Here is a 27,703-nt window from a genome sequence, read left to right as displayed (position 1 = left end):
TAGTAAAGAAAAAAAAAACACAAAGAAATACAATAGTCAAAGTGTTAGTGTGGACAAGGTAAACGAGGTGAATTGAACATTAATTAAAAAGCCTAGGATAGGACCACATCAGTGAGAACAGTTGCCAACATATATAACCCAAAATTGCAAGACTCAGAGTAGGTCATAGTTGGGGTAGTGTTAGGAGCCATAATATGGAGCTTGAAGTTATAAGATTGGATCAGCCTCTACTTGTTCCCCATTCCTAAGGTGAAGTGGATAGCAATGGGGCAAGATTCCTTTAACCTGCTAACAGTATTGAAAAGGTTAGGTGAGGAATACAACAATAATAAGAAAAAGCTATAAGGAGTGAGGATGTGCTAAAAACAATATTCAGGACTAGGTATAGTCATTATGAGTTCTTAGTGATATCATTTGGACTCACTAATGCACCAGTAGTCTTTATGGATCTAATGAATAGTGTGTTTAGACCATTCCTGTGTCGCTTTATCATTATTTTCATAGCTGACATTTTGGTATATTCCCAGACTGAAGAAGAACATGCTTGGCATTTAAGGATGGTATTGTAGACCTTAAGGGAGCATCAACTGTATGTTAAGTTTTCAAAGTGTGAGTTTTGCTTGGAGAGTATTTCATTCTTGGGACATGTGGTCTCTAATGAAGGTATTCAAGTGTATCCCAAGAAGATTGAAGTAGTAACTGATTGGCAGAGGTCTACTACAGTCACTGAGGTGTGAAGTTTTCTAAGCCTAGCAAGTTATTATAGGTGCTTTATACAGAACTTCTCTAGTATAGCAGCTCCTCTGACACTGTTGACTCGAAAAAATGTCCCATTTTTCTAGTCAGATGAGTGTGAGGAAAGCTTCTAGAAGCTTAAAGACTGTTTAACTACAGCTCCTGTGTTGACTTTGCCTATGAGTGGAGAAGGATATATGATGCACTGCAATGCTTCTAGAGTTAGGTTAGGGTGTATCTTGATACAACATGGTAAAGTGGTGGCTTATGCTTCAAAGCAGTTAAAGAAGCACAAACAGAACTATCCCACTCATTATCTAGAAATAGTGGCTGTAGTCTTTGCAGTAAAAATTTGAAGGCACTATCTGTATGGTAAAATGTGTGAGATATACACTGACCATAAAAGTTTAAAGTATGTCTTTCAATAGAGGGATCTAAACTTGAGGCAAAGGAGATGGATGGAGCTTTTGAATGACTATGATTGCACCATTTAGCACCACCCAGAGCAAGCAAATGTGGTGGCAATGTTTTAAGCAGGAAGTCTTCTGGTAGCCTGGCACATATATCAGCAGAGACGAAAATATTGATTCAAGAGTTGCATGAGTTATTGGATCAAGTTTTGATCCTGGATATAACTAATTCGGGTGCACTTTTGGCACATTTCAAAGTAAGGCCAGACTTGTGAGACAGGATTAGAGTTTTCTAGTATAGGAACTCACAATTAATGTAGATTGTGGAAAGAGTACAACAAGGAGAAGATTGTGAGTTTGGGTTTGGTGTAGATGGTACCCTTATGCAAGTCTCTAAGGTATGTGTACCAAATGTGGACAACTTTAGAAATGAAATTATGTAGGAGGCACACTATACACCCTACAGAGTCCACCCAGGCTCTAAGAAGATGTACCATGATGTAAAAGATAGATACTGGTGGAATGGCATGAAAAGGGACATGACAGATTTTATGTCCAAGTGCTTAACTTATCAGAAGGTAAAGTTTGAGCATCAGAGGCAGTAAGGGAAGTTGCAGGAGATTCTCATTCCATAGTGAAAGTGGGAAATGATCGCTATAGACTTTGTGATTGGGTTACCTCATACTACCTGAGGGTATGATTCCATATGGGTGGTTATGGACCATTTAACCAAGTCGACTCACTTTTTTCCTTTACGGACCACCTATATTATTGCTCAGTATGTAAGGTTAAACATCCATGAGATAGTCAGATTATATGGGATTCCTGCTTTCATAATATCTGACAGAGGGCCCCTATTCACTTCTGAACTTTGGAGGAAGCTTCAAAAAGCACTTAGCACACAGCTAAATTTTAGTACAGCTTTCCACCCACAGAAAGATGGGCAATCTGAGAGGACAATACAAACTTTGGAGGATAAGCTTTGCATATGTGTCATGGATTTTGGAGGTCAGTACAATGATCAGTTATCATTGGTGGAATTTGCTTATAACAATAGCTATCATTCCAGTATTAGAATGGCACCCTATGAGGCATTATATGGCAAGAAGTGTATAACCCCTCTGCATTGGATAGAAGTTGGAAAGGCGAGAGCACATGATTTAGATCTGGTGCAGTACACTTTAGAGATGATTCCTTGGGTCAGAAAACATTTAAAGATAGGTTTCAGTAGGTAGAAGAGTTATACAGATCTGATGCAGAAAGATGTGGAATTTGCAGTGGGTAACTATGTGTTCTTAAAGGTTTCTCCCATGAAAGGAGTTATGAGATTTGAAAAGAAAGGCAAGTTGGAACCCCATTACTTAGGACCTTTTGATATCACAGATAGAGTGAGAGCAGTTGTATATCGGTTGGAGTTGCCATTAAACCTTTCTTATGTCCACCTAGTATTTCATATCTCCATGCTTAGGAAATATATTCCCGATCCTTCTCATGTGCTACAACCAGACATGGTGGAATTGAATGAGAACTTGACCTTTGAGGAGCAGCCAGTACCTATAGTAGACTATTAGATGAGATAGCTTCAGTTAAAATAAATCCCTACGGTTAAAGTTCTGTGGAGGAATACATCTTGGAGTCAGAGCTGTATATGCACAATAAGTACCCATACTTGTTTAGTATGTAACTTAGTGTTATTATTCTGCCTTATGTAAAATTCAAGAATGAAGTTTCTATAAGGAGGAAATAATGTAACATCTCGAATTTTTTTAAATAAAAATCATATCATAACTTCTGGTATTGCGGGCTTCACGTAGATACGTTCATTTCGTAGAAATTTCACAAGTGCCCAGATCTGCATTTTCGGGCCAGATAGACAAGATATCGGAGTTGCCCAAAAAATGGTTTGAAATTATAGTCCTCACCACCATTTTCAGACTCTGGACACATTCCAAGCATCAGAATTGGCGTAAGTAAACCCAAACTTCGAGTTGTTCATTTTTGCCTAATATGGAGTCTAGAAAAAAAAAATCATAAATTATTCATGGGTGGTTAGAAAACTATGATTCCTTTTGCAATAGTCTTATAGCATTATTAAGGATCGCGGAGCAAAAATTTTAAAATTTTTAGAGCTAGTTTGAATGACTTTTGTAAAATGTCAATTTTAAGCCTTATAATTGAATTGGAGGGCCCAGGAGGAGCCAGGTGATATTGTTGAGTTGACTTGTGACTTTAGAAGTGTAATTCGAGCTACTTTGCAGGTTGGGTAGGTCCCAAGTACAAGAGAAACTCTGTCGAATTTCTAGCATAAATTAGGGTATCTTTTGACTCTTTAAAGTCTTATTTTGAGTTAGTACTAATAAATTTATAATATAATTGTTTAGGTGATCAAGGTCAGCCATCCTCCTCCACTCAGCCGCTACAGTGATTTCCAATGTACGGTGTGTAGATATTAATTTTATTTATAATTTTAATATTGTTATACATACAAGGCATACTCATACATTTACTTATAATTATATGTATATAGCTATTATAGGTGTGCTTTGTGTTGCATTATTATTTGATGAAATTGATGTGGGTGTCGCCTTAGACTAATTTGGAGTTGTGTGCGTGTGTTAGCGTGTATGAGGTGTGGTACTAGATATGGATAGGACAGGCAGATCGACTTGAGCTAGTCTCGCTTGGGGCCCAATCCTTTTGGTGATAAGTCGGGCTGAGTACGGCTTTGAGTTGATCTCGCTGACCCCCACATTTGGATTATTAACAGAAAGTCTGGCTCGAGTTGATCTCACTGGCAAAGGTTGGAATTAAGAGAGTTGTGTAGGGGATCAGCTCCCATATATATATATATATATATATATATATATATATATATATATATATATATATATTTGATTGATGTGACACACGAATGTGTGAGTACTCTAAATTATTCTTAGTGCAAATATTGTTTGAACTTGGTTGAATGTGTTGATATATGTTACATTTCATCCTTAGGGATGCATTGGCTCTAGATAATTATATAAATTGTATTTAAAATTAATATTTTACTCTATGAGTCTAACACTTACCCTTGTTCACCCCTTTTTTTCTAGGATACCGGAGAATTCATTCGGTGATTAATTTGCTTCCTTCCTTGCAGGTTTATTAGCAGCATATATCAGTATTATATAGTATTGATTACAAATCTAGAACTTTGCATATGTTAGAAGTATTTTAATTGGTTTGAGACTGTAATATTTTATTTATTTTTGAAATTGTAAACCTAATATTTATGCGTGTATGGATATATGGAATGGGCATTTGTCTTGGATAAGGGAGCTGAGCTCCCATTTAATTAAATTACTATGTTGAGTATTATGAGGGTGAGCTGAGCTCCCCAAATGGATATAATAGGTCGGGTGAGTTAAGAACTCCTCGTTGGATAGTCCAGGTTATGGCCAGACTCTGTCCGGTTAGTTTCTTAAATTGGGCTTAGAGTATGGGCTTAGAGTATGGGCTTCATGGTTAGGCCAGAACAGTTAGGCTTACTACAGGCTTTGGGGGCTTTATACTGATCCAAGTCTTAGTGCCAATCTGGCCCATAATTTGGATCGTGACATTAGCGCTGTGCACATTTCTTGGAGTTTTGAATTGAATTGAAAAATTATATTAAACTAATTTTGATATTTTGATTCAATTTTAATTTTTTTTATTAAGAATCAAATCAGAATTGTATCAAAATTGAACTAAATTAAAATAGAGTCGAGAATCAATTTTTACATATTTTTTTTTTATAATTTTTTCATATATATTATATATTTTTAATATAATTATATATTTACATGTTAGATTGTAATTATATATATATATATATATATATATATATATATATATATATATATATATATAATTCATAATTATATTTGTATCTTATAATTAAATATTATATAATTAATAAATAGTTAAAATGTTTATTATATAATATACTTATACTATTATGTTATTATATAAGATATTGTATATTAATGACACACTTCAAAATTTAAACATTAATTTAAGTATGATTTTTTATGAAAATAATTATATAAAATTATTTTATAAATTGAGAACTGAATCAAATTAGAATTGTACTAAAATTAATTCGATTTCAATTCCTAAATAGACCCTAAATTAAAATTGGAAGCAAAAGCCACAAACCTCTAACTATCACTATTTAAAGCTTGAAGATAGACGGATATAATTAGTCACAAATTTATGATATCATTATCATCCTTTTTTTTACTGAATATCAGTATCATCATCTATTATTATTATTATTATTATTATTATTATTATTATTATTATTATTATTATTATTTCAAAAGACATAATTAATATAATGTTGCCAGTTAGCTAGAGATTTAGACTATTGCAAACCTGCACACAACAGAAACACATTTATTAATACCCCTTTATTTCTACTAATCAACATCCTTAATCTTGATTTGATTTTCTCAAGAAAGTTATGACAAGCTCCATCGATCCCTTTGTTCTTTCATACGTGCAGCATATGTTGCTTTCTTGTAATTGGGATATGTATTTTAGGGTAAAACTATGAGATTTGATAAAATTTATAATTTAGGTTTTATATTTTCAAAATCAAGTAATTTAGTCTTTGAGATTTGATAAAATCTGCAACTTTGACTCTGTCATTAAAATTCCATTAAGTTACTATTATTTTAGTAAAAATGACCTAATTGCCTTTATTTTATTTTCTTAGTAATTTAGTTTTTAAAGTTTTGGTTTATTAATAATTTAGTCTCTATATTTTTAAAATGTGGATTCTATTAAATTAAAAATTTTAAATTTAAATTATTAAAATAGATTAATTACTCTAAGATCCTTAAAAATTTTAGTTGGTTACAAAATCGTCCATTTATTTTACAAATGGATTATTTAATAGTATAACTATTTATACATAAGCTTTTATAATTTGCAAAATTCTATTTATGACTATTATTTTAATATATATATATATATATATATATATATATATATATATATATCAATCTATAATATTTTGATATATTATATTATATTATTATATATTAAAAAAGAAAAAATTATGAATATGGACGTAAATTATTATTAAAAGAAAATTTTAAGAACTAAATTATTTAAATTGAAAATAGAATTAAAAACACTTTTATATTTTTACTAAATTTAATGATGAATTAACCATAATTCTAATCATAAGAACTAACTTGTAAGTTTATTAAGATGTTAATGACTAAGATGCTTGGTTTCAAAACTACAATGACTAAATTATAAGTTTAACCAAATCTCAAAAATTAAATTGACAATAAAATAAAATTTCAATGATTAAATTATTTTTAGATTGAAAATAAAATTAAAAATATTTTAATCATTTCACACTTAACCGAAATTCTAACAGTATAGATTAAGTTGTAAGTTTTGTTAAATTTTAGAAACTAAATAATTCAATTTTAAAAATATAAAAATTAAATGGTAAGTTTTGTCAAATTTCATAAATTGAATTATAATATATCTTATTTTTTGATACCATTCACTCTAATTAAAATTTAAATTCGTAGGTCCTACTGCCCTAAACACAATTTCAGTACCCCTAAACTTGTAATCAGGATATCTTGATTCCTTATCAACAAATTATTTGATTTTTGACCAAGAAAAATAGCTCCTCTAAACATTTTGCTTTAATGTAAAGCTAATGAATCCAATATTCTTCCATGCGTCAGTGCCAAATATCAGAATTTTACAGGTATGGAGATTAATTTCTGGGAAGATCTAAAGTTGTGAAGCCCATCGATCATGCATGCAGATTGCAGACATGGATTAACCAATAACCTCAGCTGGTCTGCCTCACATGAACAGCTACTTTTATCTACCTACCCAATGCAACAAAAAATGAAGTTAACATTAATTTTAATATCATTACACAATCAACAATGATTATAACACTATTATTAAAAAAATAACTTTTAGGTGCATAGATTTAATTTATATAAGAAGTTACATCTGCTGTTAATTTTTTTAATTTCAAAATTTTACTTTCTTAACAATAAATAAAAGTCACAATTAAATGTCCTTGTTATCGTAGCAACTCTCAATGCATGACAAAATTAGCTGCCTTTGATGATTATATATATATATATATATGTTGGATTCATGTGAAAGTGTTTTGAGCCTCACCTCAACACTATAATTTATCTTTATTCTTCAAGATCCTTCAAATATATTGACTTTGAGGTTAGACAACAACAGAAGAATTTTCTTTTTTTACAATCCTAATCCCAACATAATATAGTACAAAAGAAAAGTTAATTAGAATGATCGATGTTTGCATCTGTTCTTGCCCTCAAGTATGAGCATTTCTTGGTTGAGGCAAAGTATTAATAAGGAGATGATAAGTAGGTTTAAACAGGTGGAGAGAGCAGAGAAGATCTAGCTGTGCACAGTTGAAAACTCATTGAATGAAAGATAACGCTTCCATTGATTTGCAAAAGCTGGTATAAACAATGCTTATCTCAGAGGGTCCATAACCATAGCATCATCATGTGAGCCTCTTAATTGGGTGTCGGTGTGTGCCAAATCACTTCCCTTAAGCTCAGTATATAACAAAACTCCACTTTCATGCCTTAGATCAACACAAAATAGAAGCTCTAAGCTTCTAACAAGTTTGCCTTTTTTTTTTTTGTGTGTGGTGTTCTTGATTTTCTTACTTTGAGGAGCCATTGGGTGTGGTTCCCAATGAGGATTCTCCTCCTCTTTCGAGGAGCATTTATGTGCTTCTACCTATTTTTATTTTTTTTCTATACTTTCTGCTATGGTGATGATGATAATAGTACAATTGAGGTAGTTGGGATCGAAGAATGTGCAGATAATGTAGAGAGCAACATTAAGGCCAACCAGGTACTTTGAGGTACGTGCATTTTCATTATGGAGATAGGCAAGTGGTATAGTATTATTTGGCCAAGCATTATATAATTCTTAGCATGGTTTTGCACTATTTTGAAAGATGAAATCTTATGCGCTATCGATTTGTGCAAGGCTTCACGTAACAATAGATTGCAAACTAGAAATTGGAGAGTTCAAAACAAAAGGAACTGGCGAGCTGGACGAAGAAGGAAAGTTCATTGTCAACCTTCCTATTGATATGGTAAATGAAGGAAAACTAAAGGAAGAATGCTATGCTCAACTTCACAGTGCCTTAGCCACACCATGCCCTGCCCACAGTGGCCTAGAGTCTTCCAAGATTATCTTCAAGTCCAAAAGCAATGGTAAACACACATTTGGGCTTGTAGGGAAACTGAAAATTTCACCCGTAACCTGCACTTCAGCTTTCTTATGGCATCATCACTTCAAACACTCACCATTACCCAAATTGCCACCATTGAAAAGCTTTGGCCATGGCCATCCATATCTATTTCCTCCGAAGGTGTTTCCTCCATTACCTCCTAAGGTGTTTCCTCAACTCCCACCAAAGTTCTTCCCTCCAAAGCCTTTCCCTCCACCAATACCAGTCTATAAGCCTCCACCTAAACTGCCAGTTTTCAAGTCCCCTCCTCCTCCTGGCCCAATCTACAAACCAAAACCAAAGCCACCTCCTCCTCCTATCCCAATCTACAAACCAAAACTAAAGCCACCAGTTTTCAAACCTCCTCCTGTACCAATCTATAAGCCAAAACCAAAGCCACCTCCTCCTCCTGTCCCAGTCTACAAACCAAAACCAAAGCCACCTCCTCCTCTTATCCCAATCTACAAACCAAAACCAAAGTCAACTCCTCCTCCTGTCCCAATCTACAAACCAAAACCAAAACTGCCAGTCTTCAAGCCTCCTCCTGTAACAATCTATAAGCCAAAACCAAAGCCACCAGTCTTCAAGCCGCCTCCTCCTGTCCCAATCTACAAATCAAAATCAAAACCACCAGTCTTCAAGCCTCCTCCTTCTGTCCCAATTTACAAACCAAAACCAAAGCCACCAGTCTTCAAGCCTCCTCCTGTTCTTATCTATAAGCCAAAACCAAAGCCACCTATCTTCAAGCCTCCCCCTGTTCCAATCTATAAGCCAAAACCAAAGCCACTTGTATTCAAGCCTCCTCCTGTTCCCATCTACAAGCCAAAAACAAAGCCACTAGTTTTCAAGCCTTCTCCTCCTATCCCAATCTACAAACTAAAACCAAAGCCACTAGTCTTCAAGCCTCCTCCTATACTAATCTATAAGCCAAAACCAAAGCCACTGGTCTTCAAGCCTCCTTCTGTTCCTATCTATAAGCCAAAATCAAAGTCACCTGTCTTCAAGCCTCCTCCTGTTCCCATCTATAAGCCAAAAACAAAGCCACCAGTCTTCAAGTTGAAGGAGCGGAAGCATGAAAAACACAAGTTTATATCATTGAATTCAAAAATTTTTCACCTAGGGTCACATGCATCATGCAAGATTCATTTTTATCTATTTGATTTCAATGATAAACAGCATATTAAAAATCTTTTAATATGTTTTGGATCTAGATTTTCCATTTAATATTTTAGAATTAATCAGATTAATTCATTAGAACTCTAGATTAGATCAAGAACAAGTGCACTAACATTTTGATGCACTGCAGTGTGTTTGGCACTTTTGGGATGCGTCTTAGGACACCAGATGTTGTCCCTCTAGCTTGTCTACACCAAGATCACCTATGGCAGGCCTTGAACAGCTTCTAAAGCTTTTTCTATGAATTAGAAAATCAAGTTTTGCCTTTTGAGAGATTACAGATATAAATAGGACACTAGAAATAATTTTTAGTATTTTTAATTCAAGAGATTGTTTGCTAATCTCTTTGAATTAATGAGAGGTGAAGAAGAAGAGAAGGGAATGGCAGCCAAGGGTGGCGGCACAAAGAGAATGAGCAGCTTGTGTAATTTGTTGTTTCATCTTTACACTTATATAGCTAGGTTACCACTTAAAACCTTTGCCACATGTCACATTTTGATTAGCTCTAGGTTTAATTGACCCAATCACATTGTGCCAAGTGTTAAACCTATATTTAATCTTGACTTTAATCAGCTTACATGATTAAAAGACATATGGGAAGCTTATGTGTAATGCCATGTGTCACCATCTCATGTTGCAACATGTCACCCTGTGAAATGACCAAAATACCCATGTGTCTTAATTTTAAATTCTCAACCAAAAATAATTATTTCTCTTCTTCTAATCAATTTATATCAAATATAAATTAATTAATTAATCTCTATTAATTAATTTCTCATTAATTAAATTCATATTTAAACACTTTAAATATAAATTCAACTTATACTATACATCCAATAACTTAGATTTGGTTTAAAGTTATGCTAGGGACTTTGTAATCTAATTGCAAACCAAACCTATTTAATTAATCAATTAAACTCTTTAATTAATTAATTAAATCATATTTAATTTGGTGATTACTTGTGTATGTGTGTGACTTACTAGGCTCATCACTAATTGGCAATGAGACATGATATCAACTCTTAATATCATCAGAACTCTTTCTTACCATAAATGATTTCTCTAAATCATTTTATGCACCTCATAGACCATGGTTAACACCTAGCATAGCATGCCATAGCCACCCAATTAGTAATAAGGTTTACCTTAAATGAACCTATAATCATATGTTACCATGCACTAGAATCTCTCTGTTACAAAATCCCAATTTGAGCTGGAGTCATGGTTTATGTCAAACACCATTTACTATGAATATTATGTTCTCTTTTAATTCCAGTTCTTGATTAAAAAGATTTTCTTATCAAAAACTCTTTTCTGATTAAATCTATCTGTCCTGGCCAGGAACTTGAAATATCAAGAACAATTAAATGAACATAGGATTTTATCCCTATTTACTTAGAGGAACAGATTCCATCTTGATCAACACCTACCTCCATATATAACTAGTAGGAGCCAACACATGCCCATATACCCATGCACAGTACAAGTATGAAAGCAGTATCAAACTCAAACCACCTATATACAAGATAACTGTGCTATCTCAGGTCTAAAGATTATATACGCTAATATGATTTATGACAATGCATTGACAAGAGTAAACTCTGTGTGCTTGTCATAAATGTCACTTGTTCGACCTACTTATCATGTGTAAGTGCCTATCATGTTTGTTATATGGCATGAGACTCACCATTCCATCTTATTTACATCTCATATAAATAACTTGGGAACAAACATGATTACAATCTTTTTGGATAAGTCATGTCCTTATTGTGAAGTATCCTCGATTGTGAACTTATTTATGATACTTTGTGCTAGAAATACTGTCACTCAAATTCTTAACAACTTAAGAATAGAATTTCTAACAAAATATCAATGGACCTTTTTTATTATACATAAATATATTATGTAAACGGAAAAGTGAAAATGCCTTTTATTAATAAAAACATGTACAAGATACATACTAAATGATATGCTATAAGACATACTACTAACAATCTCCCACTAGCACTAGAGCCATTCATTACAATACCTTAGACCCATCTTCTCAAGATATTGGTCTAAGTGAGCTTGTGACAAAGGCTTGGTGAATGGATCAGCTGGATTTTTCAGCTGATGCTATTTTCTGCATGGCTATATCGCCTTGCCTAACTATCTCTCTGATAATGCGGTAGCGCCTTTCTATGTGTTTGGATTTCTAGTGAGACCGGGGTTCCTTATATCCAAACAGCTTCTTTTGCAGCATCTGATACAACAATATTCTCGACCTCTGTAGTGGAATCTGCAGTCGTGCTCTGTTTAGAACTCTTCCACCTGACTGCACCTCCATTACAAATGAACACATATCCAGAGGTAGACTTTCCATCATTTATATCTGATTGGAAATCAGAATCAGTATAACCATCCAATTGTAAGTCACCACCTCCATATATCAAAAATAAATCATTAGTTCTTCTCAAGTACTTAAGGATATTCTTGACAGCTATCCAATGTTTCAAACCTGGATTGGATTGATACCTGCTAGTCAAACTAACAGCATATGCGATATCCGGCCTAGTACACAATATTGCATACATCAAACTTCCAATAGCTGAATCATATGGAATCCTAGCCATTTTATCTCTTTTTTCAAGTGTCTTTGGAGACATTTCTTTAGAAAGGTGGATACCATGTCTCACTGGTAACAATCCTCTCTTGGAATCAAGCATGTTAAACCTCTTTAACATCTTTTCCAAGTATAGACTTTGGGATAAACTAATTATTCTTTTCGCTCAATCTCTATAGATGTGAATCCCAAGAATATATGTTGCTTCCCCTAAGTCTTTCATGGAGAATGTATTTGACAACCATACCTTTACAGTTGTTAATATACCTGTGCCATTACCCATCAACAGAATATCATCCATATATAAGACAAGGAAAGTGATAGCACTGTCACTAACCTTCGTATATACACATGGCTCATCCTCATTTTTTATAAAACCAAATGACTTAATGACTTCATCAAAACAGATGTTCCAACTCCTCGAAGCTTGTTTTAACTCATAAATGAATCGCTTTAGCTTGCACACTTTGGAACCATCTTGGGATTCAAAACTCCTAGGTTGTTCCATGAAAATATTTTCTTCAATGCATACATTGAGAAAAGATGTTTTGACATCCATCTGCCAAATCTCATAATCATAGTATGCAGCTATTGCTAATAGAATCCTAATTGATTTAAGCATGGCAACAAGCGAGAAAATCTCCTCATAGTCGATTTCTTACCTTTGGCGAAACCCTTTCACTACTAGCCTTGCCTTATAGGTCTCTACCTTTCTATCAAAACCAATTTTCTTCTTGAAAATCCATTTGTTCCCTATAGGTACAATACCTTCAGGTGGGTCAATAAGATCCCAAACTTGATTTTTATACATGAAATCAATCTCGAATTTCATAGCATCAATTCATTTTGAAGAGTCTATATCTGATATAGCTTCTTCATAGGTAAGTGGATCGTCTCCATGTTCAACTTTTTCATGAGTAGACAACTCTTGTTCTTCTTCATGAAGGAAACCATATCTCACTGGTGGGTGAGATACCTTGGTTGTTCTACGAGGAATAGCTGTAGATGTTTCATTAATAGGTGTAGGTTGACTAGATGGATCTATATCCATCTGATCTGTTGGTTGGTCAGAATTCTCCAATTCTAACTCTATTTGCCTTCCTTTGCCTCCTTCTTGAACAAACTGTTGTTCAAGAAATGTAGCATCTCTACTTACCACAAGCTTTTGTGATGTAGGCAAATAAAAATAATATCCAAAACTATCTTTTGGATATCTAACAAATCTACCATTTTCTGATTTGGTTTCCAATTTATCAGTGTTCAGCTTTTTGATATAAGCTGGACAACCCCAAATCTTAACATGCTTAAGACTTGATTTTCTTCCATGCCATATCTCATAAGGTGTGGAAGATACTGATTTTGATGGAATCCTATTCAGAATAGGCAAAGCTGATTCTAATGCAAATCTCCAAAAGGAGATTGGCATATCAGTATAGCTCATCATACTACGTACCATATCTAATAGGGTATGATTTCTCCTTTCAGATACACCATTCAGCTGTGGTGTTCCTGGAGGAGTCAGCTGGGAAACAATGCCATGCTCTCTTAAGTATTCATCAAATTTAGTACTCAAGTATTCACCTCCACGATTTGATTGAAGAGCTTTAATACTCTTTCCTATTTGATTTTCTACTTCAAATTTAAATTCTTTGAACTTTTCAAAGGATTTATGTTTGTATTTCATCAAATACAAATACCCAAACCTGTATTTATCATCAGTAAAGGTAATAAAGTAATGAAAACTACCTCTAGCCATTTTTTTAAATGGGCCACATACATCACTATGTATTAGCTCCAAAATATTTTCAGCTCTTAGCCCTTGTCCTACAAAGGGTGATCTAGTCATTTTGCCTTGAAGGCAAGATTCACAAGTTGGAGTAGGCTCAGAGCCCAATGAAGATAAAATCTCCATTTTCTCCAGTTTTGTAATCCTATCTTCTACAACATGACCTAACCTTAAGTGCCAAATATATTTTGAACTTGAGTTGATTTTCACTATGGCATTGCATTCATTTAGATCACTTGCATTCATTTTGTGTTTGTCATTATTATCCAAATAATAAAGACCGTCATTCATATAACCCGAACCAACATATTTATTTCCAAAATAAATATTGCAAACACCATCTCTTAATTGAAATTCATAGCCATTTCTAGTCAAACTAGATATAAAAATGATGTTCTTAAAAGCATCAGGTACATATAAAATATTATTCAAACACAAAAACATGTCCAAACATGTAAAAAGATTTAGATCTTATGGCTAAGGCTTCAACAGTTGAGCCATTGCCAATCCAGAGTCTAATATCTCGTTACTACAAGCTTCTATTATTGGCTATACTCTGGGCAGTTCCTATTCTAGTGCCCATCCTACTGGCAGTGGAAACACTTTCCCTTGCCTCCATCAGCTTTAATCTTCCCTTTCTGTTTAGCTATTTTCTTGGAAGGACCAGAAATTTAAGGTTTCTTTTTCTTATTGTCCTTCTTTTTGTTGGACTTTCTAGCAGAAGAAGATGCAATCAAAGCTACCTCTTTTCCTTTATTGCCCGGCATATTCTTTTGGACAATAACCAGCATATTGAGTAAACCAGCTAAGGTGCATTCCTGTTTAGTCATATGAAAATTTGTCACAAAATTACCAAATGACTCAGGAAGGGACTGAAGGATCAAATGCATTTGCAGTTGGAAATCCATGTTAAAGTCAAGATGTTTCAACTACTCAATCAGCCGAATCATCTTATGGACATGATCCCCAACATTCTGTCCCTCAGACATCCTCATGTGGAATAGCTGTCTAGATATCTCATACCTAGCATTCCTGCTGTACTCACCATACAACTCTTGTAGGTGAAGAAGGATCTCACTCACACTTTGCATGTTCTCATGCTGCTTCTGTAACTCATTACTCATGGAAGTAAGCATGTAACACTTAGCTCTCATATCATGCTCCTTCCATTTGTCCAAAGTTTTATGTTCCTCTTGAATGGCCTCTGGAGGTAAGGGACCAGGAACATTTGAGTCTAGAACATATCCTATATGTTCAAGGTTCAGAACAAGTTTCAAATTTCTTAGCCAATCAGATAAATTAGGTCCTGTCAACCTATTGCGATCAAGTATACTTGCAAGGATATTGGATGGTGGTGGTTGTTCTGTGCTCATTATTATCAGAAAATTAACTGTAGAAAATAACCGGATTAATTAGTAAATGTATCATGTATTTAACCAAAATGATTATGGTCTTTTAATCAAATTGGTCCTCCCACTAACTTAGCGAATCCTACACTTTCAAAGTAGAAAATGGAAATCCTAGTTGGATAGATTTTTAGTGGGTGATTAAACTCTTATAATCCTATTGATCATCCTCAGGCACATCCATTATTGGAATTACAATAAACTATAAGTGAGCAACTCCTTGTCCATCACATCTCATGTGAGGTTCAATCCTTTACCTAGCCCCTAATGCTCAAAATCTCAGGCACATCCATTATTAACTTATCTTGCATTAGTTAAATTGATCCCATTGTGCCAGTAAACATGAAAATAATTTTAATGTCCTCAAGTACATTCATTATTGGCCACCAAACCATTTATATATTTACAACATCTCATGCTTAACAATTATTCTTAAGAAAATCTCTTAAATTAATTGCATCATATGCAACTATTTAAAATTTCTTAAAATAATTGCCCCAATGGAGGACCCATGTTATAATTACTTTAATTATAGCATATCCAACTTAATCATTTGTTTGGAAGATTTTGTGGTCGTCTTAATTACTATTATGGTCTCACTTTGCACATTATCCAATTAACATGCATATATCATATAATTGCATACATTCCCATACATCTCATGCATTCATGGATAATAATAAATATGGTATAATCATGGACTTTCTAAGGGATTCAATTCTGAGCCACCAAGAATTGAATCAGGGCATTCCTAGGTGCATTTCATTCATTCATTTTACAAGAGCTGCTGAAGGAGTACATAATCAACACTTGATCTTGAATTCCTCCCACTGGTCCTACTAATGCTCTTGACCTCCTTGATCTTCTTGCAATCCAATTACATAGTAATCCTTGGCATACCAAGGCGAATTTATAAGAACTAAATAAATGAAATTACAACCCAAAATTATTATAACCTTAATAATATATGCCCAAAAATAAATTAAAATAAAATAAATTAATTTACAACCCAAAGAAACATAAAAGAAATAAATCCAATCACATTGGTCTTTTATAGTCCATGATCATCCATCATGCATATCACTATTTAACAATTAAATAAAACATACATACTTAAATTAAATTGAATATCTCATATTCAACTTAAAAATCCAGATTTAAATATGATTCAAACAAATTTAAAAATTCAGATTTGAATCTCATTCAAACAAATTTAAAAATTCATATTTGAATCATATTCAAACAAATTTAAAAATTCAGATTTGAATAACATTCAAACAAATTTAAAAAATTCAAATTTGAATCATATTCAAACAACTTTAAAAATTCAGATTTGAATAACATTTAAATAATTTTTAAAATTCAGATTTGAATTAAAATTTAATTGTGTGATTAAAACACCTAATTAAACACTTTAATTAGTCATAGGCCTAATTATGGGCCTTTGAAACCAAGCCCACAAACAAGCCCAAAGCCATGCGCATGGTTGGATGCACCAAACCATGCGCATGAATGGAGTTCATCTCCATGCCGCCACCTTGACCTTGCAAACAGCAATAAATTAACCATCTCATGATCAAATCACACAATTAAATCATATAATCAAAAATCTAAATGGCAAATATAGTGGCTCTGATATCAATTGAAGGAGCGGAAGCATGAAAAATACAAGTTTATATCATTGAATTCAAAATTTTTCACCTAGGGTCACATACATCATGCAAGATTCATTTTTATCTATTTGATTTCAATGATAAACAGCATATTAAAACTCTTTTAATATGTTTTGGATCTAGATTTGCTATTTAAGATTTTAGAATTAATCAGATTAATTCATTAGAATCCTAGATTAGATCAAGAACAAGTACACTAACCTTTTGATGCACTAAAGTGTATTTGGCACCTTTGGGATGCGTCTTAGGATACCAGATGTTGTCCCTCTAGCTTGTCCATACCAAGATCACCTATGGCAGCCCTTGAACAGCTTCTAAAGCTTTTTCTATGAATTAGAAAATCAAGTTTTTCCTTTTGAGAGATTACAGATGTAAACAGGACACTAGAAGCAATTTCTAGTATTTTTAATTCAAGAGATTGTTTGCTAATCTCTTTGAATTGATGAGAGATAAAGAAGAAGTGAAGGAAATGGCAGCCAAGGGTGGCGGCACAAAGAGAATGAGCAGCTTGTGTAATTTGTTCTTTCATCCTTACACTTATATAGCTAGGTCACCACTTAAAACCTTTGCCACATGTCACCTTTTGATTAGCACTAGGTTTAATTGACCCAATTACATTGTGCCAAGTGTCAAACCTATATTTAATCTTGACTTTAATCAGCTTACATGATTAAAAGACATATGGGAAGCTTATGTGTAATGCCATGTGTCACCATCTCATGTTGCAACATGTCACCCTGTGAAATGACCAAAATACCCATGTGTCTTAATTTTAAATTCTCAACCAAAAATAATTATTTCTCTTCTTCTAATCAATTTATATCAAATATAAATTAATTAATTAATCTCTATTAATTAATTTCTCATTAATTAAATTCATATTTAAACACTTTAAATATAAATTTAACTTATACTATACATCCAATAACTTAGATTTGGTTTAAAGCCATGCTAGGGACTTTGTAATCTAATTGCAAACCAAACCTATTTAATTAATCAATTAAACTCTTTAATTAATTAATTAAATCATATTTAATTTGGTGATTACTTGTGTATGTGTGTGACTTACTAGGCTCATCACTAATTGGCAATGAGACATGATATCAACTCTTAATATTATCAGAACTCTTTCTTACCATAAATGATTTCTCTAAATCATTTTATGCACCTCATAAACCATGTTTAACACCTAGCATAGCATGCCATGGCCACCCAATTAGTAATAAGGTTTACCTTAAATGAACTTATAATCATATGTTACCATGCACTAGAATCTCTCTATTACAAAATTCCAATTCGAGCTGGAGTCATGATTTATGTCAAACCCCATTTGCTTTGAATATTATGTTCTCTTTTAATTCCAGTTCTTGATTAAAAAGATTTTCTCATCAGAAACTCTTTTCTGATTAAATCTATCTGTCGTGGCCAGGAACTTTAAACATCAAGAACAATTAAATGAACATAGGATTTTATCCCTATTTACTTAGAGGAACAGATTCCATCTTGATCAACACCTACCTCTATATATAACTAGTAGGACCCAACACATGCCCATATACCCATACACAGTACAAGTATGAAAGCAGTATCAAACTCAAACTACCTATATACAAGATAACTGTGCTATCTCAGGTCTAAAGATTATATGCACTGATATGATTTATGACAATGCATTGACAAGAGTAAACTCCATGTGCTTGTCATAATTGTCACTGGTTCGACCTACTTATCATGTATAAGTGCCTATCATGTTTGTTATATGACATGAGACTCACCATTCCATCTTATTTACATCTCATATAAATAACTTGGGAACAAACATGATTACAATCTTTTTGGATAAGTCATGTCCTTATTGTGAAGTATCCTCGATTGTGAACCTATTTATGATGCTTTGTGCTAGAAATACTGTCACTCATATTCTTAACAACTTAAGAATACAATTTCTAAGAAAATATCAATGGCCATTTTCTATTACACATAAATATATTATGTAAACGGAAAAGTCAAAATGCTTTTTATTAATAAAAACAGGTACAAGATACATACTAAATGATATGCTCTAGGGCACACTACTAACACAAGTTTCCTCCTGTTCCCATCTATAAGCCAAAACTAAAATCTAAACCACTAGTCTATAAGCCTCCTCAAGTTCCCATCTACAAGCCAAAACCAAAATCACCAGTCTACAAGCCTCCTCCAATTCCCATCTATAACCCAAAACCAAAGCCACCAATCTTTAAGCTTCCTCCTGTTCCAATCTACAAACCAAAACCATCAATCTTTAAGCTTCCTCCTGTTCCAATCTACAAACCAAAGCCACCAATTTTTAAACCTCCTCTTGTTCCAATCTACAAACCAAAACCACCAATCTTTTGTAAGCCTCACCCTCTAATCCCAAAGATCCCTCCATTTAAGAAGAAGCCATACCCTCCTCTTCCTAAGCTTCCTCCTTTTCCAAAGATTCCTCCAAAGCCCTACCATCACCCCATATTTGGAAAATGGCCTACAATGCCACCATTTTCTCCTATTCATTAGGCTCTCTATATATTATTAATGTAGTACACCTATAAGGTTGATATTTACGACCCTTTAGTGTGAAGTTATCAGTATCAAAAATAAAACATTTAAGGTAGTCGAAGAAAGTTTGAGTTATTAATAATTTCATGCATATTTATTGCCAAGAATGTGTTTTAATTAATTCTTTTCTTTACATTTGTAAATGTTGCATCTTTAATTTGTATGCCTTTCACTATTTTTAATTAATAATTTATTTTCATTGAAATTTCTTAATTAAGAAAAATATTATTTATCACTATCTAAAATTTATTCGTAAAATTTATTTTTAATTTTAAAAAATAAAAAAAATTATAATAGATGAGTTAGATTTATAATTTTGTTAAAAGTCTGAAGAGCTCAAAACATTTAGAAAAAAAAATCTTTCTTAACAAATTTTATTAAAAAGTACACTCATAAATTTTTTTCAAAATAACTTTGTCAAAAATAAACTTATGGCCTCTATAACTATCATTTTTTACATTTATTATTACAAAATTTATTATTTTTATAATAAAAAGTTATTAAATAAAAATGATTATGTATCAATGTGTAATTTATTAATATATTGTTAATTAGTCTACTACCTCCTTCAAATTGAAAAAAAAAAACTTTTGGGCGATGAATATAAGGGAAGAAGAAACACCACCACAAAAGAAAATTGCCTAGCATTAATATCTTAGGTTTGTTGAGTTTCAATAAATGCAGGAGTGGACCTTTTCTTCATTCTGAATGCGACAGTCATCGTTCATTACGATACTGCTCAAAAGTTTATATATATCGGAATTGGATAGAGGTGAACAGATTTCAATTCGAACTGAAAAACGAATCGAACTGAATCAATTCTGTTCAATCAGTTTAATTCGATTTTATATTATAAAAATTTCGATTATTTCGGTTTGGTTCGACTTTAAAGAGAAAAAAATCGATTAAATCAAACCGAATTAAATAGTAATTTTATATATTCAAATCAAACTAAATCGAACTGAATCAAATTTTGAATTGATTTATTTTTATGGAGAATTTATGAATTATATTTAATTATATATATATGAATTGTTTAATTTTATTGATTAGTTGTTATTAGGTTCAAACCAAAGTCAAAATTAGATCAAATAACTTGAAAATGAAGTCTAAATTAAAAAATTAATCAAAAATAAAACCGATCGATTTGAACCGAACAGAACCAAAATAGAGTGATTCTGTTCGATTTGATTTTTCATCTATTTCAGTTCGGTTCAGTTTTTAAAATATATAATTTGATTTTCATAATTTAATTCGGTTCGTTCAGTTTGAACCGAATGCTCACTCCTAAAATTAAGTTGCCAGCAAGGAAGAAAACACATAGATAGGGATGGCAGCGAATCCATAAAAATTACTTTACTCGAACCGAATTCGATTAATATTTATTATTAACCATTTGAATTCATTCTAGATTCGATTATTATTACTCAAAAAATACTTAAATTATTTTAAATTAATATATTTTTTATTAATAATATACATAATAATTATTTTTATTAATAATTTATATTTTAAAATCTAATAATTTCATAAAATATTTAAATTTTATTTTATTTAAATAAAATAAATAAAAATTTTATAAATATTATTATAAAAAAATATAATAAAAAATATTTTTACTCGAAAAATATAATATATAAATATTATAAAAAGGGAGGTGCTGGCGTTGCCTCGAAGAACCACCAACAAGAGCCGAATTCCCTGTTGGCACCAACACCTCAAAACCCAAATGAGCAGAACCAGGGATCATGGTTTTGGAAGGGTGGCTTAAGTAGGGCTCATTCTCAATCTATCTTACCCTTAATAGTCAGCCGTTCGAGAGGCAAACCGGCTGTGTAATCCTGGAAGGCATATGCAAAGAACATAAATATATTTAGCTCACTTCCTATTTAAGTGCTTCTTCAAATTTGTTCAACCTTAATAAAATTTTCACCTCTGGTTTAAAATGGCTAATGGAAATAATGAAATTAATATTTTATATAATTTCATATTTTCTTATAATATAGAGGAAAATTTAAAAATAAATTTAATAAATATAATGCAGTGCTAATAAATTATTTGTAAATAATAAATTTATAACTTTTTTTTATATGATGCCCTCTCTGATGGTTTGTTCCTTTCTTTTGTTAAAAGGGAGGGCAATGATGTTGCCCATCTTCTTGCTTCCCATGCTCATCGTGTTACTGATGTCATGGCTTTTGAGGGTGCTTTGCCGCCCCATATTACTGTTGCTGAAGCTGCTGATTTAGCAGCTTTGTTAATGAATTTCTATTTCCATTAAAAAAAAATTAATTACATGTACATGTTAAATTTTAAATACAATTGTGTTTCGCCTATTTTAGAACTAATGTAGAAATTTAAATATACAAATACTAAGGATTTTCGTTGGATAATTTCAAGTTTGGTAGCGTACTAACACTTACAATTGCCTTATTATATTGGTAAATTTATTAATTTTTAATATTTATGTTTTTAATATATTATATTTAAAATTAATATTAACTAATTATAATAGAAAATATAAATTTGATATTACATAAATTATTAAAAGGAATATATAATATATTAAAAAAATCATTATTAGCATAATTTTATATTAATATTTCTAATAATTATAACAAATATATAAATTAAAACCAAAATAAAACAAAAAATATATATGTTTTCATTTAAAAAATTGAAATCATTTCATTTAAAATATGATACTATTAAATAAAACATCTTACTATTTTTTTATTTTCATATTTAAAGTTAGATTGTAAAAATTTTAAGAGTTAAATATTTAAATCTAATATTATCAATTAATACACTTTATTATTTTATGATTTGCATATTTAAAGCTAATTTTAAAAATTTTTAGAACTAAATAAGTAATTAAATAATATTTTCAAGTAAAATAAATTAGGATTATTTAATGTATAAATAAGTTTAATAAATGAGATATTAAGAAGATAATGTTGTAATAATGTTGCAAAATTTTCTTCAAAGTCAAGGCATGTCTGAAAGGGTAACAATTATTTAATTAATATAAAATAAATTATAATAATTAAATTTTTTATAAAAAAAAAAAAGAAAGATATTTCATCAAATGAAAATAAATATAAATCAACATATTACATTTTTACATAAATAAAATTTTTAATAAAAATAATAATATAACATAAAGTAAAGTAAATTAAAATTTATTAAATATATAAAAAGAAAAAGATGGATAAAACTTTTAAATACTCCATATATAATCTTTTTTGAATATCACATGACAGATTCTTTAAAAGTTTAGTCTACTTTATATATATAGATAGACTATTTTTTATTCAGAATTTTCTCTTAATTCATTTAAATGATTTTTCTTCTATTATAATGGTAATTTTTAAATTAATTTGTGGCTTAATTAATTAAAGATAACTTATTTTTTTAATACATAAATTAGTTGTAGTTTCTATAATTTTTTTAAATAAATGGTGGTTTCTATAATTATATTATTTAAAATATAGTCTAATTAAGTTATTCATAAAAATAATTTAAACTTTATTAATGCTATCCGTTAAAATAATCGGGTCACACTAAATTATTTTTTGAAATTTAATTCATCGTTCCAATTTATTTTTCTGAATTTAATAACAATGATACTTATTATTAAAATAATGAATTTAGTCTCAGGTAATTGTCCGTGCTTTTGCATTGTAATTTTTTAGTACATAAATAATTTTAGTTTATATATTTATTTTTCAATTTTAATATATAAAAATAATATTTTAAATTTATCATTAATTACTTTATTAAATTAAAAAAAAAAAAAAAAAAATTTTTTTTTTCAATTTATATTAAAAAAAAAATATATATTATTTTAATTAAAAAAAAAAATATAAAAAAAAAAATTTATTATTAGGTTGTTTTTTTTAAAACAAATTACTAAACAGATTTTTAGCAAAAAAAAATGCTTTTTGAAATATAAAAAAAAATATCAACTAATTTTTATGTCGTAAGCATTATGTGGTAGCACCAAAGATAAGTACCATTTGGTTACTCCATAGTAAATTTTGCCAGATAAGGTTTTCAAAGCGTAAACTTGGATTGGATTATAATTTATTATTTTTACTTTGTTTGATAAATAAAAATATTTTTTATTTTTATTTATATTTGATTGGACAAAATTAAATTATAATAAATTTGACCTAGTTAAAAAATTTTAAAAAATCTAAATCAATAAAGAATAAAATTGTAAATCAATAAAAGATATAAAAAATCATCATCACACCTATTTTATTTAAGATTCTAGATCTAAGTAGGTTTATAAATAAAATTTTAATTAATTTTGGATTACTTATTAAATTAAAATTACTTATTAACTTTAAAATATTAAAATTTAAGTGAAATTATTCTTTTTAATGTTACGATAAATCTATAATAATACATAAATGCATGAGGAGGGATATTAGTATTGCCAGCAATATCTTTCATGATTTACATTATTTACAATTATATTTTTTTATTATTTAAATTAATAAAAAATTAAAATTAATTGGCAATTAAAAAATAACATATTTAAAAAAAAGTTAAAATTTCAACTCTAATTCAATTATAACTTAAGAGCAATATTAAAATTTTAAATATAATAATATAAAATTATATTATATAAAAAAAATTAACATAAAAGGTACTAAAAAAATGGATTAGCAACTAATCGAATTTGTTGCTAATCTATTAAAATTGATTGTTAATTGATTTAACAATTGATTTTATCAGTTGAATGAGGCAAATTGCTAAATCATGTTGCAACCGACTAATAAATCGGTTGCAATTAGTAACCGAAAACATAATCGATTGCTAAAATAGACAAGTTTTTTTGAAAAATAAAATTTTTGGTTAAAAAATATTGATTGCTAGTAACAACCTATTTATCAAATGAGATCGGTTGCTAATAGCCACCATACATAATCGGTTGCAAAAAATTTGATTCCTTTAAATTAATAATTTTGCAATCGGTTGCTATTCGGAACCGATTTGGGAACCAATTTTTTTATTGTTAATTTAAAAAATTCTAAAAAAAATTCTAAAAATTAGTAAAATAATAATTTATTAATATAAAATTAGTGTTATACAAATTACTAATAATAATTATTAATCAAAATAATAAAAAAAAATTAAATGTCAAAAATTTATTTATAAGACAAATTAATAAAACATTGACGTATATATATTATAACAAAAAATTAATAAAAAATTAATTAGTACTAAAAATTAGTATTAAAAATAATTTACTAACAAAAATTATTTGTATAAAAAATAAATTATAATAAAAAAATTAAATAAAAAAGATAAAAATGAAAAAGAAGATAACAAGGAAAATAAATGAGAAAGAAAAAGAAGATAAAGAAGAAAAATGTGAAAGAGAAAGTATATGAAGAACAAAAAAGATAAAAAAAAAAAGATGATGACCAAGAAAATAAATAAGAAAAAAATAATAAAAAATAGATTAAAAAGAGAAGATAATGAATAAAATAGATGAAAATAAAAAATTAATAAAACAAATGAAAGAAAAGAAAAAAAATAGAAAAAGAAAATGAATAGTGGTTTATATAAAATAATTAGCAATTAATTTTAGCAATCGATTTAATTAGTTTCTAATTTTTTTAAAAAAATTAAAAGAAATTTTTTGGAGAAAATTTTACAATCGATTTAATTTTCAGTTGTAAAGTCGATTGCTAATAGCAACCGATTTCATTCAATTCTAAAAATCAATTGCTGTTAGCAACCTCGTGAATCAATTGTAAATTAAAAAAACAAAAAAAAAATGAAGCAAGAATTTTTGAGAGAAAGATTTTGCAATTGATTCGCAATTAGTTGTTAACAGTAATCGATTTCATTTGATTTCAATAGCAACCGATTCACAAATCTATTGTAAATTAAAAAAAAATTGAGTGAGAATTTTCCCCTAAAATTTTGCAACCGAAAACCGAATCAATTGTAAAATTCAGTTGCTAAATTTAAAGTCTTCTATAAAAGGCTCTCAATTTTTCAACCGATTCGCAATCGGTTGTTGCTAAACAACTAATTTTTGTAACCGACTTAAATTGATTGATAATAGTAATTGATTTTTATAATCAATTACGAATCCGTTACTAAAATTTTGAAGCCAATTGGAAAAACTCTATAATTTAACAACTGATTTAAAAATAAGTTGCTAATAGCAATTAATTTTAATAATTAATTTTTTAATCAGTTACTAATAGTAACCAATTCTAATTGTATCTTTAAGGTTTTTCTAATATCAATTAATAACTGATTTAATAATCAATTATAATTCGGTTGCTAAATTTTTTAAAAATAATTATTTTATTAAAAAAATTAAATTTATAAATTAATTATAAAGTCGATTACTAATAGTAACCGATTTCAGTCAATTGCAAAAATCAGTTGCTAATCAATTTGTTGTTTTAGTGGTAAAAAGAAAAGCATTTAATTTTTAATAATTTTATTATAATACAAATAAACTCTTGCAATGAATCCTAAGTTAAACAAAAGAAAAAAAAAATAATTAGATGATCATATGATTCCATATATTAAATTTGCAATACAAATTTTTTATGTTAAATATATAATTAATTAATAGTATAATATAAAAAAATCTTATTTTTATAAAAAAAAAACTAAATACAATCTGTTAAAAAGCTTTAAATTTATTAATGCATTGTCTCGAAATAATAAGAATTAATAAAAATAAATGAGATTAAAAAAAAAGTTTAGCCAAATTGAATGTAAATTTGCATTACTTGCATTTAGCTAATTTAAGGTTTGATTTGATTTGTGAGATTGATTTCCTATTTATCAAAATTTTATAATATGATTCTATAAATAATTTTTTTAATTTAATTGAAAATTAAATCAATTCAAATTAAATATTAATCATTTTCTTTATTAACACTAAAATTTAATTAATTTTGAAGATAAATTTGAGAAATCCCATAGAAAAAAGAAAAAAAAAAGAAATATATATAATTTTGACTTTCTAAAATTAATTATTAGATATAATAACAAGAATTAATCAGTTTAATATATTAAAAATCTCAAATAAATTATGAAATTGCATGAGGGTAGTACTCTACTCGAAGAAGAATTCCTATTCATACACTGGCTATACGTCTTTTATTTTGTTGTACAAATAGCTAGCTATATTTTAGTGTAACTATTTTTCTAGCACATGTGTCTTATTATTTTTAATATATTTGTTTTTATTATTTTAATCAAAATTTATAAAATTTTAATTTTAATTTAAAATATAATTATTTTAATTTATATAATTTAGTTTTTGTATGCAACACAAGTGATTTTATATCATTTTTATAAATAAATAAATAGATAAATATAATTATCATGTTAATTTTTTCAAAAAATCAATTAGAAAAAATAAAAAATTTTTAATCATTATAAAAGCATATGATTTTAACTATTATAATTTTTCACTTGTATATATGTAAAAAATAATAATAATAATAATAAGGTAAGAGAATGCTATAAATACTTTCTTGAGAATGCTATAAATACTTTATTTTGAATGTTAAAATATTTTTAATAACTAATTTGTATTATTATAAGCCAATTGGACATAAAAAAATTAAACGTCTATACTAATTGACAATTATTCTCAAGAGATTAAAATTATTATATCTTTAATTATATTATATTGTTTAAAAAATTATGTTATAATTCATCTAATTATTAATATATGATATTGATATAATTACTTAATACAATTAAATAATATAAAAATTATGATATAATCTGTATTACATTTTTAAAAGTATGAATGTCACGACCCAACCTATGGGCCGGACCGGCACTAGGACCTGGGCCGGCATAAAGCCCCCGAGACCCGTAGTAAGCCTTACTGTTCTCAAATCCATAACCAAGCCCACAATTTAGGCCCAATATGCGTATAAAATAATTTAAATCAAACTGTTATAATTTCATTTCGGGCCAACTTAATCCAGTAATTATCAGAAACTGAAATTAGGGGAGCCCAGCTCAACCCTGTTAC

At 29.6% G+C, this 27,703-nt stretch overlaps 1 protein-coding gene across 1 annotated transcript; it reads left to right on the top strand.

Annotated features, from left to right (window-relative positions):
- The first annotated feature begins 7,481 nt into the window (after positions 1–7,481).
- Positions 7,482–21,946, top strand: LOC131176362 (proline-rich protein 4-like). The gene is made up of 4 exons (XM_058141457.1): positions 7,482–7,534; positions 7,991–8,057; positions 8,164–9,497; positions 21,799–21,946. The coding sequence occupies exons 1-4, from the start codon at positions 7,482–7,484 to the stop codon at positions 21,944–21,946; spliced, it is 1,602 nt and encodes a 533-aa protein (XP_057997440.1).
- Positions 21,947–27,703: the final 5,757 nt, after the last annotated feature.

This window comes from Hevea brasiliensis, unplaced genomic scaffold (genome assembly GCF_030052815.1).
Source record: "Hevea brasiliensis isolate MT/VB/25A 57/8 unplaced genomic scaffold, ASM3005281v1 Scaf1, whole genome shotgun sequence".
Taxonomy (NCBI): domain Eukaryota; kingdom Viridiplantae; phylum Streptophyta; class Magnoliopsida; order Malpighiales; family Euphorbiaceae; genus Hevea; species Hevea brasiliensis.
The sequence above is the reverse complement of the archived record's forward strand: the minus strand, read 5'-3'. Positions and strand labels throughout refer to the sequence as shown.

Coding starts and splice junctions, on each gene's coding strand:
- LOC131176362 (XM_058141457.1), top strand. CDS start 7,482: ATGTTTGCATCTGTTCTTGCCCTCAAGTATGAGCATTTCTTGGTTGAG. Junction 7,535..7,990: donor CATTTCTTGGTTGAGGCAAA/GTATTAATAAGG, acceptor TGATGATAATAG/TACAATTGAGGTAGTTGGGA. Junction 8,058..8,163: donor GCAACATTAAGGCCAACCAG/GTACTTTGAGGT, acceptor CTATTTTGAAAG/ATGAAATCTTATGCGCTATC.